We start from the raw sequence: 27480 nt of genomic DNA, 5'->3' as shown, positions 1-27480 counted from the left end.
TAGTCTTTCAATAGCGCACTGGGTTGAGCAAGAGATGGAGGCAGAGCCTCCTAATCCATATCTATAACACTGATGAAAACAAAAAACAACCACTCCTGGGGTGTTTCCACTCAAAGTAGATTGAAGATCTCCGCCTCATAAGCATGTAGCTAAAACACACTTTTGTTTCATCTCCAGCTTTTCACTTTCTTTTATCTTGAGTTCCTCTTCATTTGTCTTCTTCAATTCTCCCACTTGTTCTTCCTCAGTCACTCAATCCTGATACATGTGATTGTCTTTGTCTTTCCATATCCATCCATCTTTTTACCTGCCCTTTTCAGGAGGTGCCGTATTTATCATCTTTATACCTGGAGGTTTGAGGGCCGCGCATTGGGCTGATAGATGGGCTAGCCACTCATGTGCAACCACCTCAGGAGACACAAACCAGACAGCTATTTAGTAGCTGAACAAGACACATTGCTTTTCTTTTATTGTTTCCAAACTTGAAGTATGTGTCTATGTGAGTGGGTGGCTGAATGGAAAGAGGGAGGTTTGAGAGGAGGAGGAAGGAAAGAGAGAGAAAGAAAAAAAAATCACAACAACAGATGCTCCTCGGCTGTCCAGAGAAATGCAGTAACTGTGCACAAGATGGGCCATTATCCATCCACAGTGTATCACTATGTTGTTGACAAATCAATGGCTCTGTCGGTGATGACTTTGTGTTACAGCAAACATAAAGCACTCAGACAGTCTCCCTGCCTGCTATGGAGACTGCAACAAGGGAGCACTCGGGGCAAGGGTACTCATAGCTCGGAGGGGTGTGTGTGCGAGTGTGTGAGTTGTGTGTGTTTGTGTCAGTGTTGACAGAAAGCGTTCTCAGTGAGCACATTTGTGGGGTTTCTTTTTTTTTTTTTTATCTTGTTTCCATGCAGGTGTGTGGGGGGGGGGGGGGGGGGGGGGTGCGGGGGGATTTCTTTATGCAGCAACACAGAAGTCGCTTATGAAAGCTTCATGCTATTGATCACATTGAATGAATCATGCATTTTATTGCTAAGGTGAAATATTAACATTAATTAGAAATATATCTGAGGCTGACATTTTCCTCTCCTGAAGAAGCACTGCAGGGAGCGCCACTCCCTCATTTTTAAAAATATAAATCACAGTTAACAAGCAACCGAGAGAGGCTCTAATGTGAGACTTGACCTGCTGGTGGTTAAAGCTGCTCTGTACTATTATCCTACAGACTAGACATCTTCAGACAGGCCTGTAACTTAGCTCACTGCGTAGCCACAATTGCATCTCATAGCCAAACGCGTCGCAGCATAATAATCTATTCATGCAGACATGCAATACATGGGATTAATGCTTAACATGCAACACGCATGGTGAGACAGAGAGGTGTCGGAGTGTGCTCTAGTGGCCACGTATAGAGATATCATGTTGTATGGAAACTGGGGTCAGAGATGTGTAGTGGGAGGGTGGGGGGTGGGGGGGGTCTGTATTGAGTTAGCCAAGACTTGCATCATGAGCATTAAGAAGGGGCTGGGTTTGATTGACAGGTAGTCTCAAAGCCCCGTGTGGCAGGTGCCAGGGGCAGGTCACTGGGGCGAGAGCACCGTTACCCATACAGATCTAAACGCCTGAGTGCTGTTTTCATAAAGCCCACTCGCTATTGAGCCAAATGGTTGGCTTGGAAATACATTTTAAAAAAGAGAGAGAATTGCACAGGAAAAAGAGACGATCCAGTGATGCTTCTTGACTTTTATACTTTCCTGGGAGTGTTCACAGTGATAAATGCACAAACTGTAAGCGTCTTTCTTCTGTTATCTCTGTTCAGATGTCAGAAAACTCCAAAGAAATTAGATTTACTTGTGACAGCTTCAACTTGGTCACAGTAGCTACTATAAAAGAATGCTGCAATAAATAGTCTGCAGAGTAAAAAATGCTTTGTTATCTTTAAAAAAAAAACAACAAACACACAAGTTTGTTCAACAAAGCTACGACTGAGCACCATCTCTGCTGGATATAAGTCCTTTGAAAGAAAGTCCCCATACTCAATACACCACCCTGCTGCCTGAATTAAAGGGGCTGCAAAAAAAGTATTGTGATGTTGAGAGAACAGAAAGCAGCAGGAAGACAAAATCACAAAATAAGGCTCAAGGTAAAAGTCTGGGGAGGGTAATTCTCGAGTCATATTATTCATACATTGCGGTGCGAGGGGGGAGCAGTGGTGATGGTGGGTGGGGGCGGGGGGATGCTGAAGGGGTTAAAAGGGGAACAACGACAGCAGCACACAGGCAAGAAGACAAGTGTCAACAGCGACAGGAAAAAGACGGAGGCTGCCCATGTGCCTATGTTTCCTCCACCCAACCCCCCCCCCCCCCCTGCTATATACCCCACCCCTCCTCCACTCCAACCGCAGACAAGCATATGTGGGCTGACAACATGACATTGCCAGTGAGGGGGGGGGGGGGGGGGGGGAGAGAGAGGGAGAAAGAGGGAGGACCAAGAGCCTCGGGTAGGCCTGACATCCACAACTCTGACAGCTGATGGAAGCCAACTCGGCTGTAGCGTGCACACAACTGTCAGCCATCTCCATGTGCACCCTTCTACTTTACTTCTGCCGCCCCCATCCAAAACGGCACGCAGAAGCCTTCTCTAACCCCCTCAACCACTTCTCCCCATTCCTCCTCTCCTTCTCATCCCTTGGGGCAATGCAGAGAGCAGCTCCGACTCTCAAACTCTCACTTTTTTTTACTCTCTTCCAGTGCTGGAAAGAAACACACTGAGAACACCCCACACTTGCACTCACGAAAAATGAGCCCCAGAGCTACAGCCCTGTTAACGATGTTATACGGGTGTGTTTGCATCACGCAGAGCTTTGTGAATTCCTCCTGATGCAATGTGTCTGCTCTCTCCCAGGCAAGGCCTGACCTCACCATATCAATAGCCAAGGTCTAACAAGCGAATCAAGATGCAAGGCAGAAACAACAATGTCAGGAGAGTTCACGAAAGCCGTCTGCTTATTACCCATATACTACATATAGCCATTAACATAATGTCTTTAATCCGCGTGACTCGGATGCCCTCACACCTTCCAGGTGCCTCCTGTGTGCTCAGCAAGACATGAACACACTTAGTTGATTTAGGTGATAAATTAGCTCTATATGTGTATAACTTCACAATGCATTGAGGGTTTTTTTTTTGTGGCTGTAGTCTTATCTGACCAGGGATAACAAGGTCTATTTTTCTGGCTGGAAGTCGCTGTTTATTGTTTGAAAATAGAGCAAAAGAAAATGATTCCTTGTGCGTGCGCGCGCGTGCGTGCGTGCGTGCGTGCGGTGTGTGCGTGCGTGTGTGCGTGTGTGTGTGCGTGTGTGCGTGTGTGTGTGCGTGTGTGCGTGTGTGTGTGTGTGAGAAAGAGAGAGAGAGAGAGAGAGAGAGAAACAGAGAGCTGACATTTTACTCTCTGACAGATAAGAGGTGGAGAGCAGAGAGAGGAAGCTAAAGTGTGTATGTATGTTGCTTGTATGTGTGTAGCGAGGCAGAGATCCACCCTGGGACAGTATGTCATCGATTGAGCTGCAGGAAGAGGCCTATTATCTCCAGCCATGGTTCAAGCGGGGGAGTCAAGTGTGTCATATGTGTAGCCTCTAATTGGCAACCCACCCCGGTGGAGGCTGACTGGGGCGAAGGCAGGGCTGCAGTAACCCAACCACCTCCCGCTCTCCTCCACTCGCCTCCTTTCACAGTTGCCTTTGAAAATGCTCAATTGTACGGTCGAAATCTTCGAGTCACTGTTGTTGCAGACACTTGACAAATAATTTACAGATCTGTAAATGGGTTGAACACCACTACCTCTTCAGGGCTTTGCAACAACACAAAAATGACTGGCTGACTTTAATATAGACATCATTTTGATTGTATCGTGGCACATGTCAAAAGGCTTTTGTGTGTAACGGTGTGTTGTTTTGATTAGTGGAATACACTCCCCTGTCAGCACTGGGAAGTTTCTGTTCTTCTACTTCATATTTTGGTTTACATCCTCAGGGTCATTATTTGTTTTGTTCACCAATTGGATCTGAAAACTCTCAAGTTCTCCACCTTGCTGCTCCCACTTAATGCTAACGTGGTCTAACACTGCCCTCTGCAGTTCTACACTGTTACAGCATTCGCTCCACGGAGAACACAGATAGACAGGAACTCCAAAAGGTTCATACAGACATAATCAATTGTTTACAGTGTTTTGGGGGAAGAGAGACGTGTGTAACATGTCTCATTCTGCCTATTATGTTCAGTCATTGGTTACTTCTTTTATTTTTCATCAGATTCATATCAGTTATGCATTTTAATGCATAATCACGTTTAAAGTAAAATGACGAGAGGGTTGCAGAGTAGTGTTACTTTCTTGAAAAATTGCAACTTTGGTGCTGATCAACAACTTGCAGTAAAAAATATCAGTTTTACTTCCACATTATAGATGCAGGAATAATATTAGTGCTTTGCTAGGCACTTAAAAAGGTGTTGGAGCTTTGGCCTAATTGGCTGCTTACTTAGAGGCTGTTCCACTCTGCTGGCTTCGGAATTGACTTCCTGTCGAGAAGGCAAGCAGGCTAAAATGATCCTAATTATGTCTCAAACCGAAAATCGGAGGAATGAATAGATCTGGTGTCATTATCTTTTTTTGTAGAAGGGGCTCTCCCATTTTCGTTTCGATTGAAGAAAATTACAGGGGAGTAACATGAATACATTGGACGGAGCAACTTGAGATAAAAGTGGGTACAAAAGGAGGTTGGGGTAGGAGGAGAAGTCTTAAGGCCAGAAGTCATGCCTTTTCTAAGCCTGTACAGTGTCTTCCTAAAAGTATTCATACCCCTTGGACTTTTAGTTATTTTGTCAGATTAAAATCATATATGTCAATATAATTAATTCAGATAATACTGTGTAAGATAAGATTGGAGGTACAGCATCTGTGAACAGAAATTTTCATGCCACAGATTTTTAGATAGACAGCCATGACTTGGTAAGTTTGCAGTTGTGCCAGACTCTTTCTATTTTCAGATGATTGATTGCATAGTGCTTCATGAGATGTTCAAAAGCTCAGATATCTTTTATAACTTAGCCCGGCTTCAAACTAAGAACAAGAATTATATTTCACAAGAAAAAATGAATAAATTAAGAAGTTGGCATCAGATAAAGCATGCACAGTGTGAGAGCTCTGTGAAAACTCCAGGATGCTTCATCATTCTAAACATAACAATCAACTAATACTGATATTACACAGTAAATTAAACTCAATCGCCCCTTATCGGAGAACAGAATTTCCTGATACAGTGTGAAAAAAATATATCGCATGTATTTTAATACCAGATGCTATTGAGACGAACATCTGACACCTTGTCTAAAAATAATGTAAAATCCACCAGAAGTGGATTTCCAGATGTCTCAGCACTGTACTTGCCACTGACGTAAGTGATGGAGTGTGAAAACCAAGTCCAGGTTTCTTCTGCCTCTTTCCACCAATGTTCGTTATGATTAGTGTTACAGTCGGCCTGGCGAGTCAGATGGCTACCGGGTGGGCTTCTTATTTCCTGATCAGCGGGGCTCCGAGCCACCTGTGTGTTCAGAAGAATATTGTATATCGTGACTTGACTCTGGCTTCAGGGGCTCTACAGGTCTTCTCCACTATTATCGCCTCAGCGGGACCCTGCGTGAACAGGTCTTTGAAACTCGCAACTTCATTTCTCCATGTTCTGCTCACAATGATGGTCCTCTGTCATTTTTAGTTGACATTGTCATGCAGCGTGAAAATGCTGCTTTTGAACGACATTTTCTTTTCTTTAAAATAAACCGTCACTTTTATTTCTGGAGATTCTTTTGTTTTGAAAGACAGTGATTTTAATATGGCCTGTATTGTTGAGTCAGTCTGCCAGAAAAGCCTCAGGGAGGACATTGAAACTCAACACAGAGAAGCCCTCAAGGTCAGAAATCATCTCCGGTTTAATACAACCACTATACAATTATTCCATTATACATATTTTAAACCATCTCATTCCAACCTGAGCTGTATTTTCCTGAAGAAATGCTAAAGAGAGTGTGATCCCACAACAAAAAAGATGGGACAAGAGGCAGGAGAAGAGTGAAGACAGAAAAGAACTATAAACAATCCCCCCATTGACTGCAGGAGATTTTCAAGTAAATATTTAAGATAAGAATTGTTCTGCTTGATGTAAATACTCATGAAATCTGATTAGTCAACTTAATATTAGTTTTTTTTTTTTTTTTTTTTTGTTACTTCTCTGGGTTTTACTTTTATTCTTTTTGTTCTTTAAAAAAAAAAATTGCCATCTTTTGCTCTTTCATTTCATTCAAGATTTGGCCACAGAGTGGTCTCCTTCTCTCTTTCATTTACTTGTATCTGTCTTTACCATTAGCATTGTTTTGTATGCGTTTATGCATGTGCTCTCTTTCATGTTTTCACTCCTCAACTACTTTATTAGGTCCACCTGTTCAACTACTTCTTAACGCAAATAGTTAATAAGCCAAGCAGCACTACAATGTATTTATGTACAGGATGTAAACATGGTCAAAAGTTTAAACTCATCATGGGAATGAGGAAGAAAAGTAATTTTGGTGGCTTTGAAGTGATTGGTGCTACGAGGCCATCTGGTCTGAGTGTTTCAGACACTGATGATTTACTGAGATTTTCACATACAACCATCTCAAGGTTTTATAGAGAGTGATTCAAAAAATTCAATAGCCAGTGACTGGATGCCAGATGTCAAAGACCAAACTGGTTTGAGATGTTAGAAACATTAGCTGAAATGTTACGAGTAAGATATGTGGTAGCACAAGACCACATTGGGTAAGAACAAAAAGCTTTTGAGGCTACAGTTCACACAGGCTCACCAAAATTAGAAACTCAATGATGGGAAAAACTGTGCCTGATCTGATAAGTCTCCATTTCTGCTTCCACATTCAGATGATAGGGGTCGGTCAGGACTGCCTTTACTTTCTTCAGGGTTCTTGTCCTGTACAAATCGTTTGTTGAGGTTGTTTTTGTTATTAAAAGTGAGAGGAAATATACTAGCAAGCAAAGTAAAATATCAAGACAACAATGAAACATTCTCATAAAAGTCAGATCAAGATTTTCAATTAAAAACACAAGTTTGACTTTTTTGTGCATACAACATCAACACGATGCTCAAAGGACAGTTTATTAGCAATGGTCATTCCAAACTCCTGCATGGCCTATATAATCTGGTTATCTATGCTGACATGAGAGAGAGCGGAATATTTCCTTGGAAAATATTCATATCTTTTTCGTTTTGGATAGATTGGTGCTGAGGAAGGACATCACACTACACGTGCTGTGGTCAATGTCATCTCCATTTTAAAAGAGCAACCTGCGATGATTCTTTTTACTCTGACACAGGTGTGTGTATAAAATGAATTAAAGGGCAGAGAGGACATAGCTGTGTAGGGGTCCACTTTGAGTTCCATATTATTGTCTGAAAGGTGCTATATAAATAGGCTATAGATTTTGAATCTCCAAATCTCTGCTTTAAATGGAGTAAAAAAAGATGTGACTTTAATAGAGTGTGATGTAGTTTTCTCATATCGTGAATCTAGACTGCAAAGCAGGATGGAAAGGTTGTGACAGAAACCAATGTTTTTCACAGCTTGTTGTGGTCCACTGCCCTCAAGTGGCAAAAACAATTAATACTGTTTTTGTTTTTTGTTAGGTTTTTAAAAAAAATTGATTTCTTAACAGTACAACTGCATGGCAAACTTGTTGTAGTCTTTAAATCATCAAGTCAAGACTAATCTCTTGTACTACATTTGTGAAAACTAGTACAAATGAATAGGTTATAAACCGACACCTCATGTATCATATATTTTTCTTTTTTTTTTTTAACCACAGAGCTGAATCATGCCAGTTGTTCATATTAGGACACAATCGTATCCATACCATAACACGATTGCTCTTCTTTTACAGACTGGAAGTCTTGCACCGCAGAGCAATGGCTGCATGAATGTGGATCTGTTGTAAATATGTGTGTGGGAGGACTGAAGGGAGTCAAACATCGGGGTGGCTCCGGCCAACTGCCTCTGCCTGAAGTGACAGAGACAGGTGTTGTAGAATCACCCTTTTATACCAGAAGTCTCACATACACACACACACTCACACACACACAACCGTGAGCACACTGTCACATGAAAGCATGCAGACAACAGCTCAGCACGCACGGCCAGCCTGCCAACACACTCAGCTACTCCTCTGCTCTGCTTTCTACCACTGGAGCTTCATTACTGTCGGCTCAACAGTGTTTCTCTCGCCAATGTAGCTCTGCTGTCATAACTCGGGGGGTTATTCATTTGTGTCGTGTTTGACATCTCTGTATGAACAGAGGTCTTTGTGCAAAAGAAAGGTCACTGTGGTCTTAATGTGTTTACGTTCTGACGATCTGTATCGACCTTTGACCCGTGAGCAGTCTTGCTGAGAGCGTGTCGATGAGTGTTGGAAAAAAACGCGAAGGGGTGTGAACGCCGTTCTTCCCATCCAAGCCGTGCTATGATGCATATAACACACCTTTGCTGCTTATTTCTCCCATGAGAATACTGAAGTGACAAAGTAGACTAACTTTTCCTCTTCAACAACATCAGGCTCACACACAAGGGGACATGGTTGTTAAAGTCAGTAGGACTAAATTGATCCTAAAAGAAGTTCGGTCAAACCTGAAGCATTAGAAAAATGTCCACCTCTGCTTTGACATCACCCATAGATCTTCATCATGTGCTGTGACAGACTGTTCAAAATAGCTGGAGATGAAAGAGTTGGGCTGAATGTTCTCAATGTGTGAGGGCACGACACCACCGCTCGCTGGATGGAGAGGTTACAGATGCAGCTCGGCAACATGAAGGTGGATCAAGGAGAGCTTAAAAGAAGAAAGACGGGGAATTGGCCATTTCCTCGTGTAAAGGGCTTTGTGGTTCAGAGGACCCAGTGCAGTCTGAGGGTGCAAATAAAAAAATGTGTATCTCAAGTTCAATGAAGTCTTTGGAAAGTGCAAATTGCATGCAAAATATGTAAAATATATATAAACTAGTAGTGAACAGAAAATTAAATCAACGTTTCATGTGACCACCGCTTGTCTTCATACCAATACTCCTTCTGCATTTTTCTCAAATTTGCTTAAAACTTGTTCATTTAATATGTGTATGTACACAGTACAAGTCATAATTGTTTTATCATATAGAGGATCAACAATTTCACAGTATTGAAGAAGCTATTAATGTCTTCTGATCACAATAACTTGACGATGCAGCACCTGAGTTACAGGTTTTATGCGGAGCAGCATATATTTGTAAACTCTCCAATTTGGGAAGTCAGACTATTTGACTCCTCTCGAAAAAATAAATAGTGCCACAAAATATCTGACAATGCAGCATACTAGTTGTAGCAGTTAATGCTCATGTCTCACAATGCAAACATGGCCAGTTTGAGCTATTTAGAGTTTGCATGATCTCCATTGGGTTTGGTTATTCTGCCAGTTGTACATTTCATTTGATGATTCATGCATTTAATGAAAAAACACAAGATGCATAAAATGGGCTTTGATGATACTGATATCTATTGAGAGAGAGCCCTATTTCCCAAAACAGCGCCTCCTGCTTTGAACAACACGATTCAGCTGTTAAACTGCGTGAAACCTGAAAGCTTTACAACCTCGCAGATGACTTCATGAGCTGATTTTGTTGTGGGAGAGATTGCAGCTGACGGCAGATATTCGCGGCGCTGACATTGTTTCTCGGCTTAAAGCGGAGTGTTTGCAAAGCCAAATCAGAGCACATGTAAAAGAAAAGAAAAGAAAACACGTCATAAAACACTTTTGTCTTCACGTTGTTTCACATCTCGCACATCGGGCTTGCTGTTGCTTTTCTCCTTAACCTTTCGCTCTTTCTGAATGACCGAGCTGCTTTGAAGACCGTTTAAAAAGTTTATGTACTCACTGGTGTAGACAGTGTTTCTGTCTACACCACTAACAGCTGTCTTGCTGCTCTCTTTATCTCTCTCTATCTCTCTCTCTCTGTCTTTCTCTCTCTCATTGGCTATATGAGTGACAGCACATGTGCTGGGGTACATGGGAGGGCCGCTTCTGAAATTCTAGCCCCCTTGCCCCCACGACTGTGAGACATACTCCAGCTATAGACAGGGTGGAGCTGTGAGAGACAGATGCTCCGAGAGGAAAGCAGAGAGGCAGAGAGAGAGAGAAAGAGAGACTGCAAAGAGGAAAGCTGGGAAGAAGGAGAGAGGCAGGTTTGAAGGGTTGGAGAGATTCTCGCCTTTCAGGAGCCACCCAGGAGTTCTGTTAGTCAGGGCGAATCTTTAGCTCCTTCAGTGGTCAGAGATCTGTCCAGTCTGAGTCCCTGAGAGCTGCTACTGAGGATGGCTGCACGGACATTGATGGCCTGTGTGCTGGTGCTGGGTTCTCTGCTTTGCCAGGTAAGAAAATTTTAAAAATCTATTTAAATTCATCCACACTTGACACGTTTGTTTTTATGCCTCATACCTGCTGTATTTTGCATGTATCACTGAAACAACACAGAAGAAATTAAGTTCAATTATTAGCTTGTTGGATTAAATGGTTCTCCCTCCTTTCATTTCTTATTGCATCAAGGTGTTGTTAACCTGCTGTTGGATGGACTTGCTACATATATTTGACTGCCTGCTTCACAGATGATCCATTTGCACTTGAGTTGTACTCTTGTCATGTTGCTGGCCTGCTGTGTCCCCATTCTGTGAATCGACTCTCACACAATCCCATTCAGACAAAGATTTTTTTTTTTTTTTTTTTACTTACTGCTACTTCAGAATGTGCTTGTGTCCAAGCGAACGAACTTTAACTGCCCCGCTCGTCAAATATACAATTTACCTGAGTGAAGTCCTGGGCCCAAACATCCACTCTTTTTCATCAATGGACACTAACCAATCAGAGCTTTGGGCTGAGCTAAACAGAGGGTGATGAAGTGTTTGGAGATGGACAAGAGTCCAGATGTGTGCAGGGGAGGGGCTCAGGGCATCATTAGTGGCTCCTGTCAGCAGATGCCATTATGAAACCTGGAGTGGATAACATTGTAAACTGACTTATTACCAACAGCACTTCCAGCCACTATCTGTCTTTGGCTGTGTTTGGAGTGGTAATGCAGCCCAGGTTGAGCTGGTGAGTGAGTTGACCTCTAATGATTCCTGAGGGAAAGTCTTGCTCTGGTCTAATTTAGATTTTACTATTGATGTACAAAAGCAGTTTTTTCAAGCTGCTTGTCTGTAAAAAAAAAAAAAAAAACGTTTTCACTTTTGTGTGGGTGTGTGTTTGAAGTTAAAATTCTTTGCGGTGACTTTATGGTGTGGTTCACGTTTTCATATTCCGTAGCTAATTGACCATGGAGGCAACCACACTTCTAAACCTGGAAGCAATAGATCACTTGCGCAGCCACGGGTTTGTCACAGTGACGGATCAGCATGTGTGATAGTTTGGTCAAATCCTTTGGACCACAGTGATAATTACATTTACGACGTTCAATATAAACATCAATAAATAAACCCGTGAATGATGTCTAAGCCCTGTAAACTCCGAAACATGACCTTTACGGTGCAGGATCTCGGTCTGATGCCTCCCACTTCATGAAACGTGTGTGTGTGTGTGTGTGTGTGTGTGTGTGTGTGTGTGTGTGTGTGTGTGTGTGTGTGTGTGTGTGTGTGTGTGTGTGTGTGTGTGTGTGTGTGTGTGTGCGGCCGACACGTGGGTTACATTTCTCAGTCAAATGCCAGAGGTGTTACAAATCCCATAGGGGCAATAATCAAATCACATAACGTGATCAGTTTGTTTTGAAGTAAGTAGTTTTAAATAGATAAAATCAATCTGCAATTTAAGGCAAAAAGAAAATCACATTTTAATTTGCAAATAATCATCCTGAACAGGCAAATTTCTGCGACCTGACTGACAACAATCCAATCCAATAAGATAAAAACAAACAACAGAGACATTTATACATTACCTGCATTCAATTTAAATAAATTAATTAATTGTCGGAGGAAGTTAGCTCTTTAGATATCAATGTTGTGTGTTTGTTTTTTGTGAAGACATCGTGAATATTTCAAATATATTTTACATCCTCACCAACTACAAAGAGCCGTACTACCACTCAGTGCTTTGAGAAGTTTGTGAGCGCTTTGGGGTAAGTCATTGCTGTAATTTGACTCCTAATTTGATTTTAATTGCAGTGAATCCACACTGAGGTCAGCTGTTATCCTCTATAAAAGGACAAGCCGTAAACGTTGAAGGGCAACATTTGAGTCTTTAAGCCGCTAATGCGTGAAAAGCAGATTTTGTTGACGACAGTCGCGAACTGGGGCCTTTTAGGAGTCTATTTTTATCTCAATGTTTGGAAAATTAAGTGCTAAGCCTTCAGTGCTTTTGAAATAAAATGTAAATGTACATTGAGGAGAAATGTTTTTGTGCCAAACACATGTAGTTCTTCACACAATCGATCCAATGGGTGGACACGGTGACATATTGCGTATGCTCCAGCAGGTGTCCCATTGGTGAAACCTTTTCATTAAGTCTTCAGACTGAATTGAACCAATTAGCAGCTGTTGATTCAGCCTGAAAACTTTCCTGGGAGTCACCTGATAGCTCTCAGTTGTGCTCTTTTAATATGCAGTGAGCCGGCGTTTGAACAGAGGCGTTCCGGCCTGTTGGGGGTGCGTCGTGTGGTGGAGTGGGCAGCTGTTCCCAGATGCATGCGTGATGCCATTTGTCCCGCTCTGTAATCCCCCTCCTTAAAGACGGAGGAGTGGGTCGCTTCTAGACCGTGAAAGCAGGCACAAATCAAGGGTCTGTGGGAGCGTCCAGCTGACGCTGAAGCCTCACTCATCGGAAACAATCAGTCAGAGGATTGAGGGCCTGAATCACCAGCTCCTGCTGGGATGCGGATACCTGCAGGATGTTTTACACTGACTCGAGTTTCAGAGGGAGATGACTTCCACATCATAAAAAAATTACGTTTTCTTTTCCATGTGTTTGCTTGGTTTTTCCTTGATTGAAACGAAGACGACCAAGTGTTGACAGCTTCGAGTTTAGAGGTTCCATACAAGAATAGGCAGTAATGCTGTGATGGATTTCCACTTCTGACATTAAGTATCACAAGAGGATAAATTGATCAACCCACTAAACTTTTACAATGCAGAGGCCAGACATCAATGGCCTAAGGTTTCTGCCGTTAAAGCCTTGTTGACAGTACGAAAACAAATCGGCCTTTGTGTGAAATGACGCTGATGTTTGGATAATTTCCAACAACCTCTTGAGAGGATTTCTCTTCCATTCCTTCATGCAACAGTAAATCCATACAGTGTGGAGTACATGCTACCTCATACTTGTGAGATTTACTTGGCCGGACGTTGTTGGGATCATTGGCAGCTGGGATTTTGTCTGCTTGTGTTCATGTTTATTGAAAAAATATCAAAAGAAGAGCAGCTTTTGCAGACAAGTTTAATTATATGGCAATTTATGTTGTGAGGGATATCTTAATGGGTGAGTTGCTAGAAGGACAAGCGGGTCAGAAAGTGTTTTGTTTTGTGATCCATAGAAATACATATCATGGATTTGAATGCTGTGAATAATCTGAACACTCACTTTGAAAACCAAAGCTTTAACTCGTGTTTTGATTTACCGGTAAATGTGCAACACTTGAAATGAGTCAATTGCATCCATTTATCCATCTTCCACATTGTTTTATCCCGTGCAGGAGTCAATCCTAGGTAACTATGGGCGGGGACAGGATACATCCTGGACACGTCACCAGTCAAATCATAGCACAAACCTCAGAGACAAACCGCCACACATATTCATTTTCACACCTAGAGGCAATGTGGATTCAACAATTAACCACACATGCACGTTTTTTGGTATATAAGAGGAAACCCACACACATAGGGAGAACATACAAACTCCTCACAGAAATTCCAGACGTGAGAGTTCTAACTGCTCCATCGTGCTGAGCTACGAACTGACAAAGAAAACATTGATATTATGGTCCAAATCAAGTATTTTCTTTAATATGGACCATGTCTGTTGAAACTTTCAATCTTTGTTGGTTTCAAAATAATTTTACAAAGATGCTTCCACCTCCAGTGATCCCACATTTTAAACAAGATGTTTACCTCTGATATATTCCACTTTAAGTGAGAAACAATAGTTATTTTCTTAAACATTTATCAGGTTTCTATCTTGTATGGATGTGTAAAGAGGGAAAGCTTATCACGCTTTAATTTCAATGGAATGATTACAGTGTTAATATGTGACTTGTACATCAAAAACATCTTTCCCATTGTACAATATATCCATTATTGTGCCGTATTTGGTCACTTCCTTTTTCTTTCAGTCTACAAAACTGTACATAGATAAACATTATGTAATACAGGACTAAAATAAGATGCTGCTGATGAATTAAACACTTCAAAACATATTTTATTCCCCAGTTAGTTGACTTGATTTAAATGGGGAATCAAATTTTTAAACATTGAATATTGAAAAAGCATACTTATGTATATTTTGTACACATATAAACTACTGCATCTTTTTTTTTTTTTTTTTTTTTTTTTTAATATGCCCAATGACTTTAGTGAGTTATATTTGGGTCCTTTTTTTTTAGCAAAAATAGTTCAATAAATACTGGACGATTGAGATAATATAAATCCAGTGTGTGGCAGAGAGGTGATGCAGCACACCTGATAGGAGTCAGGTGTGCTGCATCACCTCTCTGCACATAAAAGGAGGAGCCGCCAAGACACAGAGACCACACGAGAGCCTGCAAGAGGCAGGGGTGTCTGGGGTGTGAGTTTTGTGTTTGGTTGTGATTTACTTTAATAAAAAGAATAGATTTGGAAAGCTCCAACTCTGCACTCTGAAGTATTGAAATATCCTTTAACACTCTGGGTGGCTCATTTTCACTGATTGAACTGCAAATTAAAAAAAAAGACATTGTTGAACTTTATCCTTATAAGTTCTCAAACAGTATAGCTTTATGTTTTTTCTAACTATATTTACACGTTCCATATTGAATTCTACTTTTATTCTATTGCTTTAACCTTGCTCAGCATTCCTAAAACTGAGACATCTGCTCAAAGAAGGCGACACACTCATAATGGCACCATAAATAGGGGCCTTCATGCCCACGCCAGGCAGCAATGACTTAGCAAAGTGATGGGGGGGCCGCGAGGCGTTCTGCTGCTGACTGGCCGGTCAGATGTCTCTTCCTGAGGAGCAGTAACAGCAGTGACCGGGGGCGGGGACACCTGTGCGACCTCTCGCCTGTGGCCGCAGGGACTGTCTGGCATGCTGCAGGCGGCGCTTCTCGGCCACTCAGTCTTTTCTTGAGTTATTCGGGTGACTGTTGCTCTCACACACACACACACACACTCCTGCAGAAGACGCAGTCAGACCACCACAGTCACCGCTGCAGTCGACTCTCAGAGGGAGCACGTTGTCATTAAATGAATTACTTCCTCAAAAGGTCCATGTAAGCCTGAGAAAATGTTGCACTGGTTTATGTTACTTTTCTTTTCTGTACGTGTCTCCATTGCAGCCCGCTGGAAATCTTTCCCAGCCCTATTTCCATTTCGTAAGTCTCTGAACAACAACCAAATTATCCCAACCCGTTACTGTACTTTATAATCATGCTGGGAACGATGAGAGTAATGCCTCATGAATGCATGTCCAAAAGGAAATGCTCCTGTATCACTTTACAATACTTGGAATGGGAACAGCTCTGATGGCCTCCTGAGCAAATGTGAGATATTTACTGTCTCACTGACAAAACTTGGATCCCAGTTTCACCCTAATCGCCACATGTCCTATGTTAGCGCATGTTCCTGACCGTTGCTTTACCACATGCTTGAATGCAGCTGATATGAGACACCTCCACATTACATTGTTGGCAAGCTTTGAAACGTGACCCACAGTTTCATATGACAAACTCGATTACTGAGAAACATGTTAAAGGTGTTCTATAGTAGTTTACCTCATGTTTCACATTCTTACATCATTTACTGGTGAACACAAGTCATTGCTTTAAATGATAAACTTTAAATGATGTGGTGTTTTCACAATAAAACCAGATACACTTTGCTTCACAGCAGACGATCTTTCAAAGTGGCTCTTAGCTTCACTTCAAGGTGACGCTTGTGACATATGCATCACATCTTCACATTGTCGCCTGCCTTTCACTTCTACTGACAAACATTTAGTTTCTGATCGAACGTCTACACAATGTTGAGGAAAATAGAATGTTTTAATCAATCAGGAAAGACTCATGAACTTTTCACTGTCAACAACGCTGATTTTACAAGTTTGTTGGATATATATGGAGGACAATTAGCAATCAATAAAAAAGTTATGAGTAAAGGCCAAAACTCTTCAAACTGAGAGAATAAAAAGGTTACATTAGCTAAATCAGCTGACATGGCGATTTCAAATCTCTTTTATTTTAAAAATGGAAAATATGAGTTATTTTCAGAACAATGATCAAAAGTTATCATTTGCACTTAAATCACTTTGATTATGAGAAGTTCTTTCATTCATCCATCTGTGTAGCTTCTGCCTCTGTGGCCTGGATAAAAGAGGACAAATTCAGTTTTGTGGTTGGGGAGGCGATAAACAGGAACAACTTTTCGCAGTAGAAAATATGAATTCGCGAGAACACTTTTAAATGGATCTGACAAATGATGATGAATTAATGAGGAGTCAGCAACAATGGTATCCTTTTTCTTTAACATTATAAAGATGAAATATCACAGTGAAGAAAGGTTCATTTGATATTTTTTTCATTATATAATTTCATGGACATTCAATAAGTGTCACTCATTTGATCTCTACTACAGCGATTCATAATAATATAACTCTAAATAAATGCGAGTTTCGAAGGTACAAAGAAGCTTTCTGTGAACTGATTTCATTTTATTTTCAGGTCAGCTTGAGTTGGTCACCCAAATCTGGGACTTTCCCTGAAAATTGAGACATATGGTCCCCTGAGCTAAACCCGCTGAAAACAACTATGAAAAGTAAACCAGCTAATAAGCTCTGAAAGATAAAACTGGTGAAGCCACTAAAAACAGAAAAGGAAAGTAAAGCAACCTAAAGAAAGAACAGTTAAAATTAATACCGGTAAAACAGCAAAGAAAGATCTGGAGATGGCTAAAATATTAGGAAACAACATGTAAAACAGCTAAAACTATAAATCATGTCTACACTTTTTAGATGCCCATAAATCAAATAAATAGATCCCAAGATACCGTTTTGATTTAGCAAAACATTATATACCAGTTTATCAGTCGTGTTCATTCTCATTGGGAAGGTAAATTATATTTTGTGGCTCCAGATGAATTATATTAGGTGGAAAAGTGGGGTAAAAAATGGCTTCTTTGGTCATAGAGGTTGCAGAACTCTGCCCTCAGGGAGTCTGACCTGGTGGAAGCTTCTTTGCAGTGTGAGTGTTTGCAGTGTTTTCGTCGTTGAGGGCATTTCATCCCCAAAACAAGCTGCCCATACCTCAGTGAGGGTCCAGGGTGAAAGGCCAAGCTGTAAAAAGTATCTGGGAAAAGCCTCTAAAACAGTTAATCTGCGTGGTGCCGTTGCTCAGCCTGTCGGAAATGGCACTCGCGGGTCTAATTGGTAACATGAGACTTTGGTGTTGCCGTGTCTCGGTCTGGTAAAGGCATTATTAGTGAGCCGATATTACAGTGGAGAAAACTGTCCAAAACATAGTGTCATCCTAACTGATAAAGTGTGTGTGAGAAGGAAGTGTGCACAACATCAAGCCGTCTTACTGTAAGTGGCTCCGACAGCCTGCTGATGTTTCCTACCCTGAGAAATCTGGACTACTTGGTTTTGTGGATTTATACTCTGTGGATCAAATTCAGCACACAATGCTTTCTTCTTTTTTTTTTTTTTATAACAAGGAGGGCAACGTTTATCTGGCTGTCCAATCTCAAATGACATACTCATATGGATGGATGGATGGATGGGATTACATTACCTCTAATTTTTCTATGGCCTCTCTTGAGGTTTCCATGTGATTTTGAGATTTCTTTTTCAGTTACCTGTTTTATTAATTGTAACACGAGTTGGTAAATACACTCATCATCACTACAAGATTACTAAAGCGAAATACTGGTGATCCTTTAGCCTTACAGTTTTTTTTCCAACATATTTTTTCCAACATATTGTTTCAAGACAAAATAACAGTTAAGCAAATATAATTCTTGTAATAATCAGATGTCATTTATGTTTACTTTTATTTGGAAAACAGAAACAATGAAACACACCTCGCTCCTGAGCAGAATTGTTGAGTAAAACCCTCACAAAATCTCAAAATCTTTTTCAAAAATTACATTTTTACTATGTTTTCATACGAAATTATTATCGAGAGTTGTTTTGAAGTCAATTCAGAAGAAGAAATTTCTTCTATCTGGTCTAAAACTTGCAAAGTGCTATGTTTGATTATTGGACCGTGTTGTGAAAATGTCTGCTATGCCAGCAGGAGCTTGAGAGGTGAGCCACCCAGAAGTCTTACCTCTCAGGAAGAATCAATGCAGGCTCCTCTGGAATGTGAATGTAAACATCTCGGTGGGCATGTGTAGATGACGATGGCTTCAAGAAGTTAAATAGGTACAGTAGGGGTCAAGAATATAGAGCAGTCTAAGATTAGCCTGCCCCCTGGCTCGGACTGCAAATGCCAGCCATGGTTGCAATTCCTCCATTCACTGTCATGTGGCATGCCATAAGATCAGTTATACCCCATCACCCACCCCCCTCAGAGACAGGGCGGGTATCACGGGCCATTCATAAAATATTCATTGGTTCTTATGTGTATATTGTTTGGCTTATATTTATCACTTCAGATAAAACTTTCATGACATAGTAATTCATCGATTGTGTTGAAACACAAATCGGGTGTATTGCTAAGCTTTTTGGGAAGGTTTATAAGTCTATGTTTATTTCTGGAGTGTGGATTTTGTCGGTGAGCTTTTAAACATATGAGAAGTCGAAGTCGATCCAGTGAAATCCCAGAGAAAAGCAGGAAGCAACTTACGGAAATGTGTCTATAAGCAGATGTGGGGGTGGGGGTTTTTCTGTGGATGTACAGGCGTGTGTGTGTGTGTGTGTGTGTGTGTGTGTGTATGTGTGTGTGTGTGTGTGTGTGTGTGTGTGTGTGTGTGTGTGTGTGTGTGTGTGTGTGTGTGTGTGTGTGTGTGTGTGTGTGTGTGTGTGTGTGTGTGTGTGTGTGTGTGTGTGTGTGTGTGTGTGTGTGTGTGTGTGTGTGTGTGTGAGAGAGAGAGAGAAAGCATGGATTCAAAAGAGTGTGTCAGTGGGATTTCTGCAACAGTGCATATCCGTAAGGTGACTCCAAACTCCCAGTCAGGTGCAGAACTGAGCATAAAGGGGAATTTGTGAGTGTGAGTGGGAATGCGGGTGGGAAAGCACAGGATCTAAATCCATCGTCGACAGCTGTTGCATTAGTGTGTTTCTCACATGTGATGTGTATGTGTGGGTGGGTGTAGAGCAATGTGGTGAAGGAGGGCCGGTGAAATGTGCGTGAGTGTTTGTGTTTCCTTGTCCTGAGATGAATTTGCGCCAGGATCAAAGTGAGCTGACAAAAGCATGTATTAGTGAGTGAAACCTGAGACTGTGGCGGCCCGGCGTCTCTTTCTGGCCCCGGACAATCCTGTGGACTCCACAGTGCAGCGAGCCTGCAGCCAACATGTCAGCCCACAGGGACTCTCTGACATGAGTGTCCACAGCTGCAAATGTACAGTACATAATGATATAAAGCAGGTTTCTAGAGAAGATTCCTTACTATAAAAGAAATTCATGTGATCTGACTCACTGCTGTTCGTTATGGCTTCTGTCGCAGTTTCAGTTGTACGTGTGTTAATGTTTCTTAAAATGCCATTCTGAATTTTCTTCCCTCTTTCAGGTGTGGAGCTCAGCAGAAAGTCAGTACATTAAGGACGATGAGCTGCATCTACAGGCCTTATATCCATGGAGAAGTCGAGGCGAGGGGGTGTTAAGAGTGAAGAGGGACTGGATTATTCCTCCAATAAGAGTGTCAGAGAATAGCAAGCAGGTTCCAGAAAACCTTGTCCAGGTAACTCATATAGAGTGTTCTTACTTTGACTCATTCATTAGTATGAAATATCCGTTTGATGGCATGTTTTTGATGGGCAAAGATGGAAATCAAACCACCATTAACGAATTTTTGAACACTGAAGCAGATCTTGTTAAAACATGTAATTTAAATGTTTTCTCCACATTTGCTTATCTAAATCAGTGGTTTTTCTTGAGGGATCCACATTTTTACTATCGTAAGCTTAAGCAACACCCCACTCCACCACAACCAGTACAATTCTACAAAATAAAAGTGAGAGAAACCTCAGAATACACTAAGTGTAAAATACAGTTTATTTGTTCTGTTCTGTAATGATTATTTCTTTTTTTGTGAGGATAAACTTTGGATTTACAATCCGTCTTGCAGCATTTGGCGCTCTGGTGCCACTTAGTTGAAACTTTCACTCACAGGTTTTTCACTGCAAAAAATGCATTCAGTTGTAATTGTGTTCATTCCTTCTCTTTAGGCTGACGTATGATGAATTAGAAATTATTTATATAAAAAGTTTTTAATTAATGGTACACATTTCATGTAAATTTTTAAAAATTTTTATTTTTGTGACAGAAAATAATTGTCCATTTTGAAGACATTTAAAAAAATGTTACAATCAGGAAGGCTTCATGACCCTTTAGTCTTTCGTGCCCCCACATGTCAATGCTTTACCAATGTTAAATACGGATGTGAGGTAAACTTTGTTGATGATTACAATAATATAGAAGTGATTCCAAATTGAATGTAAAATAAAAATATCAGTTGGAGTGATTCGACTTATAAAAGTGGTGTGCATTTTATACAAAACATGTCAAAACGAATGGAAGCAAACATGTTTTTCATTGCTGTAACCCAGTTAGAACACTTCATAACTGTGGGTAATTTAGAATCACCAATCAATTTTATACAGACATGTTTTTGGACCATGAAATAAAAGCATCACATTGAAATTCCACCATGACAGAGCCCCAATCTGGGATTGAACCGGGGATATCCTTTCCGTTATTGCTAACCACTCCATCACTGTGCGGCCTGAAGTGAATACAAGCTGCTGAAAATATAGTGTTTAAAACTATTGGTTCAGAATCTCAAAGGTGTCCTTAAGTTCAGGTCTCAAGGTTCACAACTGTCAACATGCTCACATCTGGCGTTACGGTGTTTGCTTTACAATCCAGTCCACGTCTTCACACAAGATATTGATGATCCTCCTCTTTATCTGCTCTCTCTGTTTAGATCAAATCGGACAAAATATTCAAAGGTGAGGTGATTTACAAGTTAGAAGGACCGGGGGTGGACCAGTATCCCAAGAATCTGTTTGAAATTGACGACAAGACGGGAGTAATCAGAAGCAAACGGCCACTGGACAGAGAGAAATACAGCACGTTCACGGTAAGAGGAAGTCATATTTTAAATCTCCCCGATGTGCTTCATATTACAATTATTTTAAAGTTAAAGATTGTGCTGTAAGAGCTTATAACACGTGTTTTTCGAAGTAGAGAGGTCACGTTTCTGTCCTGAAAGCATATATCAATGTCTGGCAAACAGCTGGAGGTCAATTTCTGAAGATGTTTTTATGAGCGTCACGGGGGAAAGTTCACAATGTTGAAGACCAGATGAGTGATGATGTAATCCATGACGCTGAACCAAACATCCTGCTCATTTATTTCTGCCAGGATATGCCGTGTGTGGATGAAAAAGCTTGAGAACCCATTGAAAAGAAATAATCTCATGACTGTAGTGTTTCATGCTGAAGGATTTTTCTCTGACGTGTCTTGTGACTTGTGTGTGCAGCTTAAAGCCTTCGCACTTTCCCCGAGTGGAGAGAGACTGGAGAATCCCACCACCATCGAGATAATGGTCCTGGATCAGAATGACAACAGACCTGCCTTCACTCGGAGTCAGTTTGTTGGCACTGTTGCTGAATTCTCAATCCCAGGTACGGCCATGGACCTGGGACTGTCCAGGGTTTGGTAACGTCATGTTAGCATTACAACACCAGGACAACATCAAGTCAATACTGTTATATAATAAAGGTGATCAAACATAATGGTACATAATTGCTCCAGGTCAAGAATACAATATTCTGTGAAGTTGCACATATTGTTTGTCCTCTGCGGTCTCAGCACAAATGTCACTGAGAATCATTGACTGTGACTGATCTCGTTCATTTGACCAGAGCTGTCAATTTGTTACTTGCAGGCACATCAGTCATGACGGTCTCAGCCACGGACGCAGATGACCCAGAGACAGAAAACGCTGCTCTGAGCTACTCCATCATCGGCCAGGAGAGCATTCCTGCCAACGCAGTCACTAAGACCATGTTTGGTATCAACAACTCCACCGGCGTCATCTACACAAGAGACGTGGGCCTGGACCGGGAGGTGACTGAGGATGCATTGTGTTGCAGGTGGCCGCATTGTGGGTCACTTCCCTACATGGTGCTCTTTGTTTCTCTGTTGCAGGTGGTGAAAGGTTTCAGGTTGAAGCTGCAGGTTGCTGATATGGGAGGCATGGGATTGACGAGTGAAGGCGAAGCAGTCATACATGTATCTGACATCAACAACTACGCGCCGCAGTTCAACCCATCATTGGTGAGTGTCATGAAAACAGGAACTATTTAGTAATTATAAATTATGTCAAATTGTTGATCTTGTATTATGGGACATCATCTCACTGGTCTGAATCGACTGATGGGTGTTTGATGTGTGTTTTGCTTGTAGTACAGCATGATAGCAGTGGAGAACAGGTTCGATTATGAGTTTGGTCGAGTGAACGTGACAGACAGAGACGATCCCGGGACAAGAAACTGGGAGGCCAAGTTCTCCATTTCCGAGGACCCTGAAGGTTTCTTTGGCATCAGTACAGACCCTGCATCCAACCAGGGGATTCTGACTGTGGTGAAGGTGCACAATCCGTTTGTTTTAAAGACACTTTCACTTGCTTGGGAAGATAAAAACATTTTTTCTTGAAATCAAAGCCTCAAATTTAACCCTAACCCTATTTTTTTCTCCAAAGTTCTGCTAATTCTACTACATTTTTAATAGAAAAACTCAGTTTTTCATACTTGAAATTCACCTTTTTTCTAGTGACTATGGCAAAACCTTATTGAATATGTATTCAAAAATAGACAGGCAAATCTTTACTAATTGTAAAAGGTTTGTGTTACGTTTATTTGAGGTAGAACCATTTTAACCTCAATTGATATTCAAGAAACTTTTCCTCCCTTTGAATATTGAACTGATATCTTGGAAGAATGAACCGCAATCCACTTCTATTTCATCCAACAAAACTTTCAGGATCTTGTAAGGAACAAATAAACAATAAATGTGTGCAATAAAATTATATTTGGGAAATTCTAGGTACTTTAATTAATATTTTGGGATTAAATGAGAGAAATACTACAGAGTGTTCATAGGTCAAAGTAAAAAAAATTATATATTATTATTATCACAATACAAGGAAAACTGAATGTTTTTACTGTAGTGATGATAAAATGGATTAAACATGCAAAAAATAATGCATGAATACAAAATACATAATTACTTGAATTTGACACTGAATAATTAAAATTTGAATTACATACATGAATCTGTCATCCATTCATTAAAATACCTTTTTGATTGATTATGTAGAATGAAGGTTTCCCTGTAAATATCAATGAGGCCTCCAAACACAACTCGACACCATCATCTTGTGGTTTAAATCTGAACTACATGATCACTTAGACCATTGTCATTTCAGTATTTTGTGTAGTTTTTGTCCGACAATAAATACAGTTTAGAATTAAAGTAACCATAGTTCGGGCCTTCATTTTGTACCGAAGACTATCCTTTTTCCTTTTCTCCTGCATTGCAGCCTCTGGATTATGAAGCACAGAGTCAACACATGCTGATTCTAACTGTGGAGAATGTAAATCCCCTGAGTAACAAGGCTCCCAACATGCCACTGAGCACTGCCACTGTCATGGTCACTGTCGTGAATGAGAACGAAGCTCCATACTTCAGAGAAAACCCCATACAGATCGTGGTCCCTGAGTCTGTTGCTCCTGGGACTTTGCTGAAAAGGAACATCGCCTCTGACCCTGATAATTCTGAGCTATGGTATGACTCGGGCAAAATAAAATCTGAAAAATGTGTTTCTGAACATATTTAACTATGAGTAACTTCTTTTTTTTTGCTTTGTTTGGTAGGTATGAGATGAGCAGAGATCCTGAGAGGTGGCTGGACATCGACAGACTAACAGGAGACATCACGCTAAAGAGAAACATCAAAATGCGTTCCCCACATGTTAAAAACAACATCTATAATGCAGCCGTCAAAGTCACGGGTTAGTTAATCCCCTTATTTTGTTTCACAAATATCTAGAAGTATTTATTTAACAGTCTGAGGTAACCAATCTGTGTTTAATTGAGTCGTTCTCAATGTGATAGTGTTTGTGTTTCATGGACATTTTGGCAAAAAGTCCTTTCAGTGATTCGGAAATATAATTTAACAAGTTCGATTTTCTCATTTCCTCTTTATCTCACACAAAAAGAAACACAAAAAGTTCAGCAGCAGAGCCAATCTGTGACCAGGCACAACATGCATTATGATTCCAGCCACTAAGTTATTGACAACAATTGACTGTATTGACCAATATACACGCATTAGAGATTGTTCAAGTGAAGACAACTCTTAACACTGTTCAAGCCGTTGTGGCATTGTTTTGTGTTTCTATGCTCTTGTGTAGATGCGGAGGGTGTGTCAGCCACGGCCCTGCTGGTGATCACCCTGAAGGAGACCAATGACTTTGCCCCCCAGCTCTTCCCTCTGAGCGGCTCTGTGTGCAGGAGTGCCAGCAGTACTGGTTCCGGTCTGGTTCTGACCGCTGTGGATGAAGATCTGCCTCCGCAAGCTGCACCCTTCTCCTTCGAAATACCAGAGGATTTGTCAGTCAACTGGACTGTTATTCAGATAAATGGTAAGGACTGGAGAGAGGATGGAGGGAGTGCATTAGTTCACAGAAGAGTTGCTGGTGTGGATGTGCAAACTCATCAGCAGCCGTCTGATTGTGTGTTTTCCTGCTTTAGGCACTCACACACTGCTGCAGCCCCTTGTGGAGTTGGATGTTGGGGAGTATGTGGTCACCGTGCTGGTGTCAGACTCTGGCAGCCCGTCTTTAGGTGCTTTTGCTCAGGTCAACGTCACCGTGTGTCTCTGTGACTCTTTTGGAGACTGTAAGTCAGAAGCTGGGGCGATTCTGGGCTCCACTGTGGGAATCAGCTTCATTGCCCTCGTTATCATCATGGCCTGTGTTGCTCTCTTACTGTGTAAGTGTTTCACTTTGTTTCTTATCATCGTTATCACATTATTATGAAGTCCCAGAAACACTGATGGGTTCATGTCTGCAGTGCTGCTCCTCCTGGCTGTGGCCATGACCACCTGTGCGCGTCGCCATCACATCAAGAAGGGAACCGGTCTGCTGGTTGGGGAATCAGAAGACGACATACGCGACAATGTCTTCAACTATGACGAGCAGGGCGGCGGTGAGGAGGACGAGGTGAGGCTCACATGCCATGGGAGATCAGAAGCAATGATCATTGGTTTCATTAGTTGGGATGCGGAGGTGATCCGACATAACATAATTTTTTTCTACTTGGGTCTAAAAATCACACAGTATCAAACTGTCATCTCTTCTTGCAGAACGCCTTCAACATCGACTTATTGTGGAATCCCCACGATGCACCGTCCACCCCGGGGTCATTTTACCCAGGAAGCGGCATCCCTCGAGGCAAACAGCCCCTCAGGAAGGACGCACCACATAACCTCCCCTCGCCGACCTACCCCCGGAGACCTCCCGCAGACCCCACCGACATCGAGGACTACATCAATGACGTGAGAAGCTTCTCGTGATATCCATAATCTGAATGAGTTGTTTACCTGATTAGGATTTCTTTATTCCTTTCAAAACAACTGATCTTTTTTTTCCTTCTGGTTTTTATGTGTGTGAGTGGGCTTTCTCCAGGTACTCGATTCCCTGTATTGTCACAAAACACGTATTTGATGATGATTGCAGATTCAAAATAATTTACAGGTGTGAATGTGACGGTCAGTCTCTCTGGGACGTCTGCAGGTTGGATACTGCCCTGCTTTCACAGCTGGGATCGGCTTCTGTGACACATAAGTGTTGCAGCTTTTTTTTAGAAAAGGATTCATTACAAATGTATTTGGCAAATTATTCTTCTAACTACCTCGACTCTGTTTCGTGGCGTGACTTTTCTCAGGGCTTGGAGGCCGCAGACAACGACCCCAACGTTCCACCGTACGACACAGCCCTGATCTACGACTACGAGGGGGACGGCTCACTGACAGGCAGCCTCAGCTCCATCGCTTCGGGCAGCTCCGATGGCGATCAGGACTACGACTACCTCAACGACTGGGGACCACGTTTTAAGAAACTGGCCAACATGTATGACCCCCGTTAGGGCAGAGAAGAGCCCGCAGCCAGAGAGCCTGTGTGATCCTCCAGCAGTCAGAAAGCACTGATCGTGGCTTTGGTACTTTTTTCTTTTTTTCCTGGGAAAAAATTGAACTTTTTAAGTGCAAGAGATGGTTTGAAGTGTGCTGAAGAAACAAAGCGGATGCAAACCAATGGGCACACGATATATTGTGCCTTTTGTTTTGAGGAGCGCTTGGGACACCACTGACAAGATGGTTCGCTGTAAAGTTTTGTTTTGCTTGGACAAAGTAGGAGGGACAGAGGAAGAAAAAAACATGGTGTCAATCAAGCCACAAGGAAATGTAATGTGCATGCTAAAAGGCAGGATGTGTGTTGAAATCTGTATCCATGTCTGTTGCTGTTGTTTGTCCTCAGACTTGGATTGTTCAGTTATGATACATGCAACAAGCTTGAGATAAAAAAAAAAAAAAGATGTATTCCTTTTTTACATAATTGATTATTTTATAAGAAGCATTTGCTCTGATATTAATAGTTTGTTTCTTTTTCTTGAATAAAAAAAAAAATCCTCCATTCCAACATGTAGTACCCTCTCAGGAATTATTTCATAGAACAGTGTCTCACACAATTGTCTGTAATGAAACCATTTGGGGGTGAAGACTTGTATTTTTTTAACAATATGTTCATTGAATTAAATTTTACTGCTGTCTACAGAATAAATGCTAATCTTTTTAGTCTATCTTGGTTTATTATGAATCACCCTGGACAAGTCACAAGGCAAACATACAGACACACATATTCAATTTAGAGTCAACAATTAACCTAAAATGCATGTTTTTGTTAATG

The 27480-nt window shown here is 41.4% G+C and overlaps 1 protein-coding gene across 1 annotated transcript; it reads left to right on the top strand.

The window, feature by feature from the left end:
- Positions 1 to 10247: 10247 nt before the first annotated feature.
- cdh15 (cadherin 15, type 1, M-cadherin (myotubule)) lies at positions 10248 to 27244 on the top strand. The gene is made up of 14 exons (XM_080494258.1): positions 10248 to 10486; positions 20017 to 20187; positions 21433 to 21588; positions 21991 to 22135; positions 22399 to 22580; positions 22662 to 22790; positions 22920 to 23102; positions 24055 to 24299; positions 24389 to 24525; positions 24928 to 25158; positions 25268 to 25507; positions 25589 to 25737; positions 25881 to 26072; positions 26462 to 27244. The coding sequence occupies exons 1-14, from the start codon at positions 10430 to 10432 to the stop codon at positions 26660 to 26662; spliced, it is 2418 nt and encodes an 805-aa protein (XP_080350384.1). The 5' UTR covers positions 10248 to 10429; the 3' UTR covers positions 26663 to 27244.
- The last annotated feature ends 236 nt before the right edge of the window (positions 27245 to 27480 follow it).

The sequence above is a fragment of the Blennius ocellaris genome (assembly GCF_963422515.1).
Source record: "Blennius ocellaris genome assembly, chromosome: 1".
Classification (NCBI taxonomy): domain Eukaryota; kingdom Metazoa; phylum Chordata; class Actinopteri; order Blenniiformes; family Blenniidae; genus Blennius; species Blennius ocellaris.
This window is presented reverse-complemented; position numbering and strand designations above follow the sequence as displayed.

What these genes read in the sequence shown, in the direction of transcription:
- cdh15 (XM_080494258.1), top strand. Translation starts at nt 10,430, where the DNA reads ATGGCTGCACGGACATTGATGGCCTGTGTGCTGGTGCTGGGTTCTCTG. An exon ending in CGCAGTTCAACCCATCATTG is followed by an intron (nt 22,791 to 22,919) that starts GTGAGTGTCATG and finishes TTTTGCTTGTAG; the next exon opens with TACAGCATGATAGCAGTGGA. An exon ending in GACTGTTATTCAGATAAATG is followed by an intron (nt 25,159 to 25,267) that starts GTAAGGACTGGA and finishes TTCCTGCTTTAG; the next exon opens with GCACTCACACACTGCTGCAG.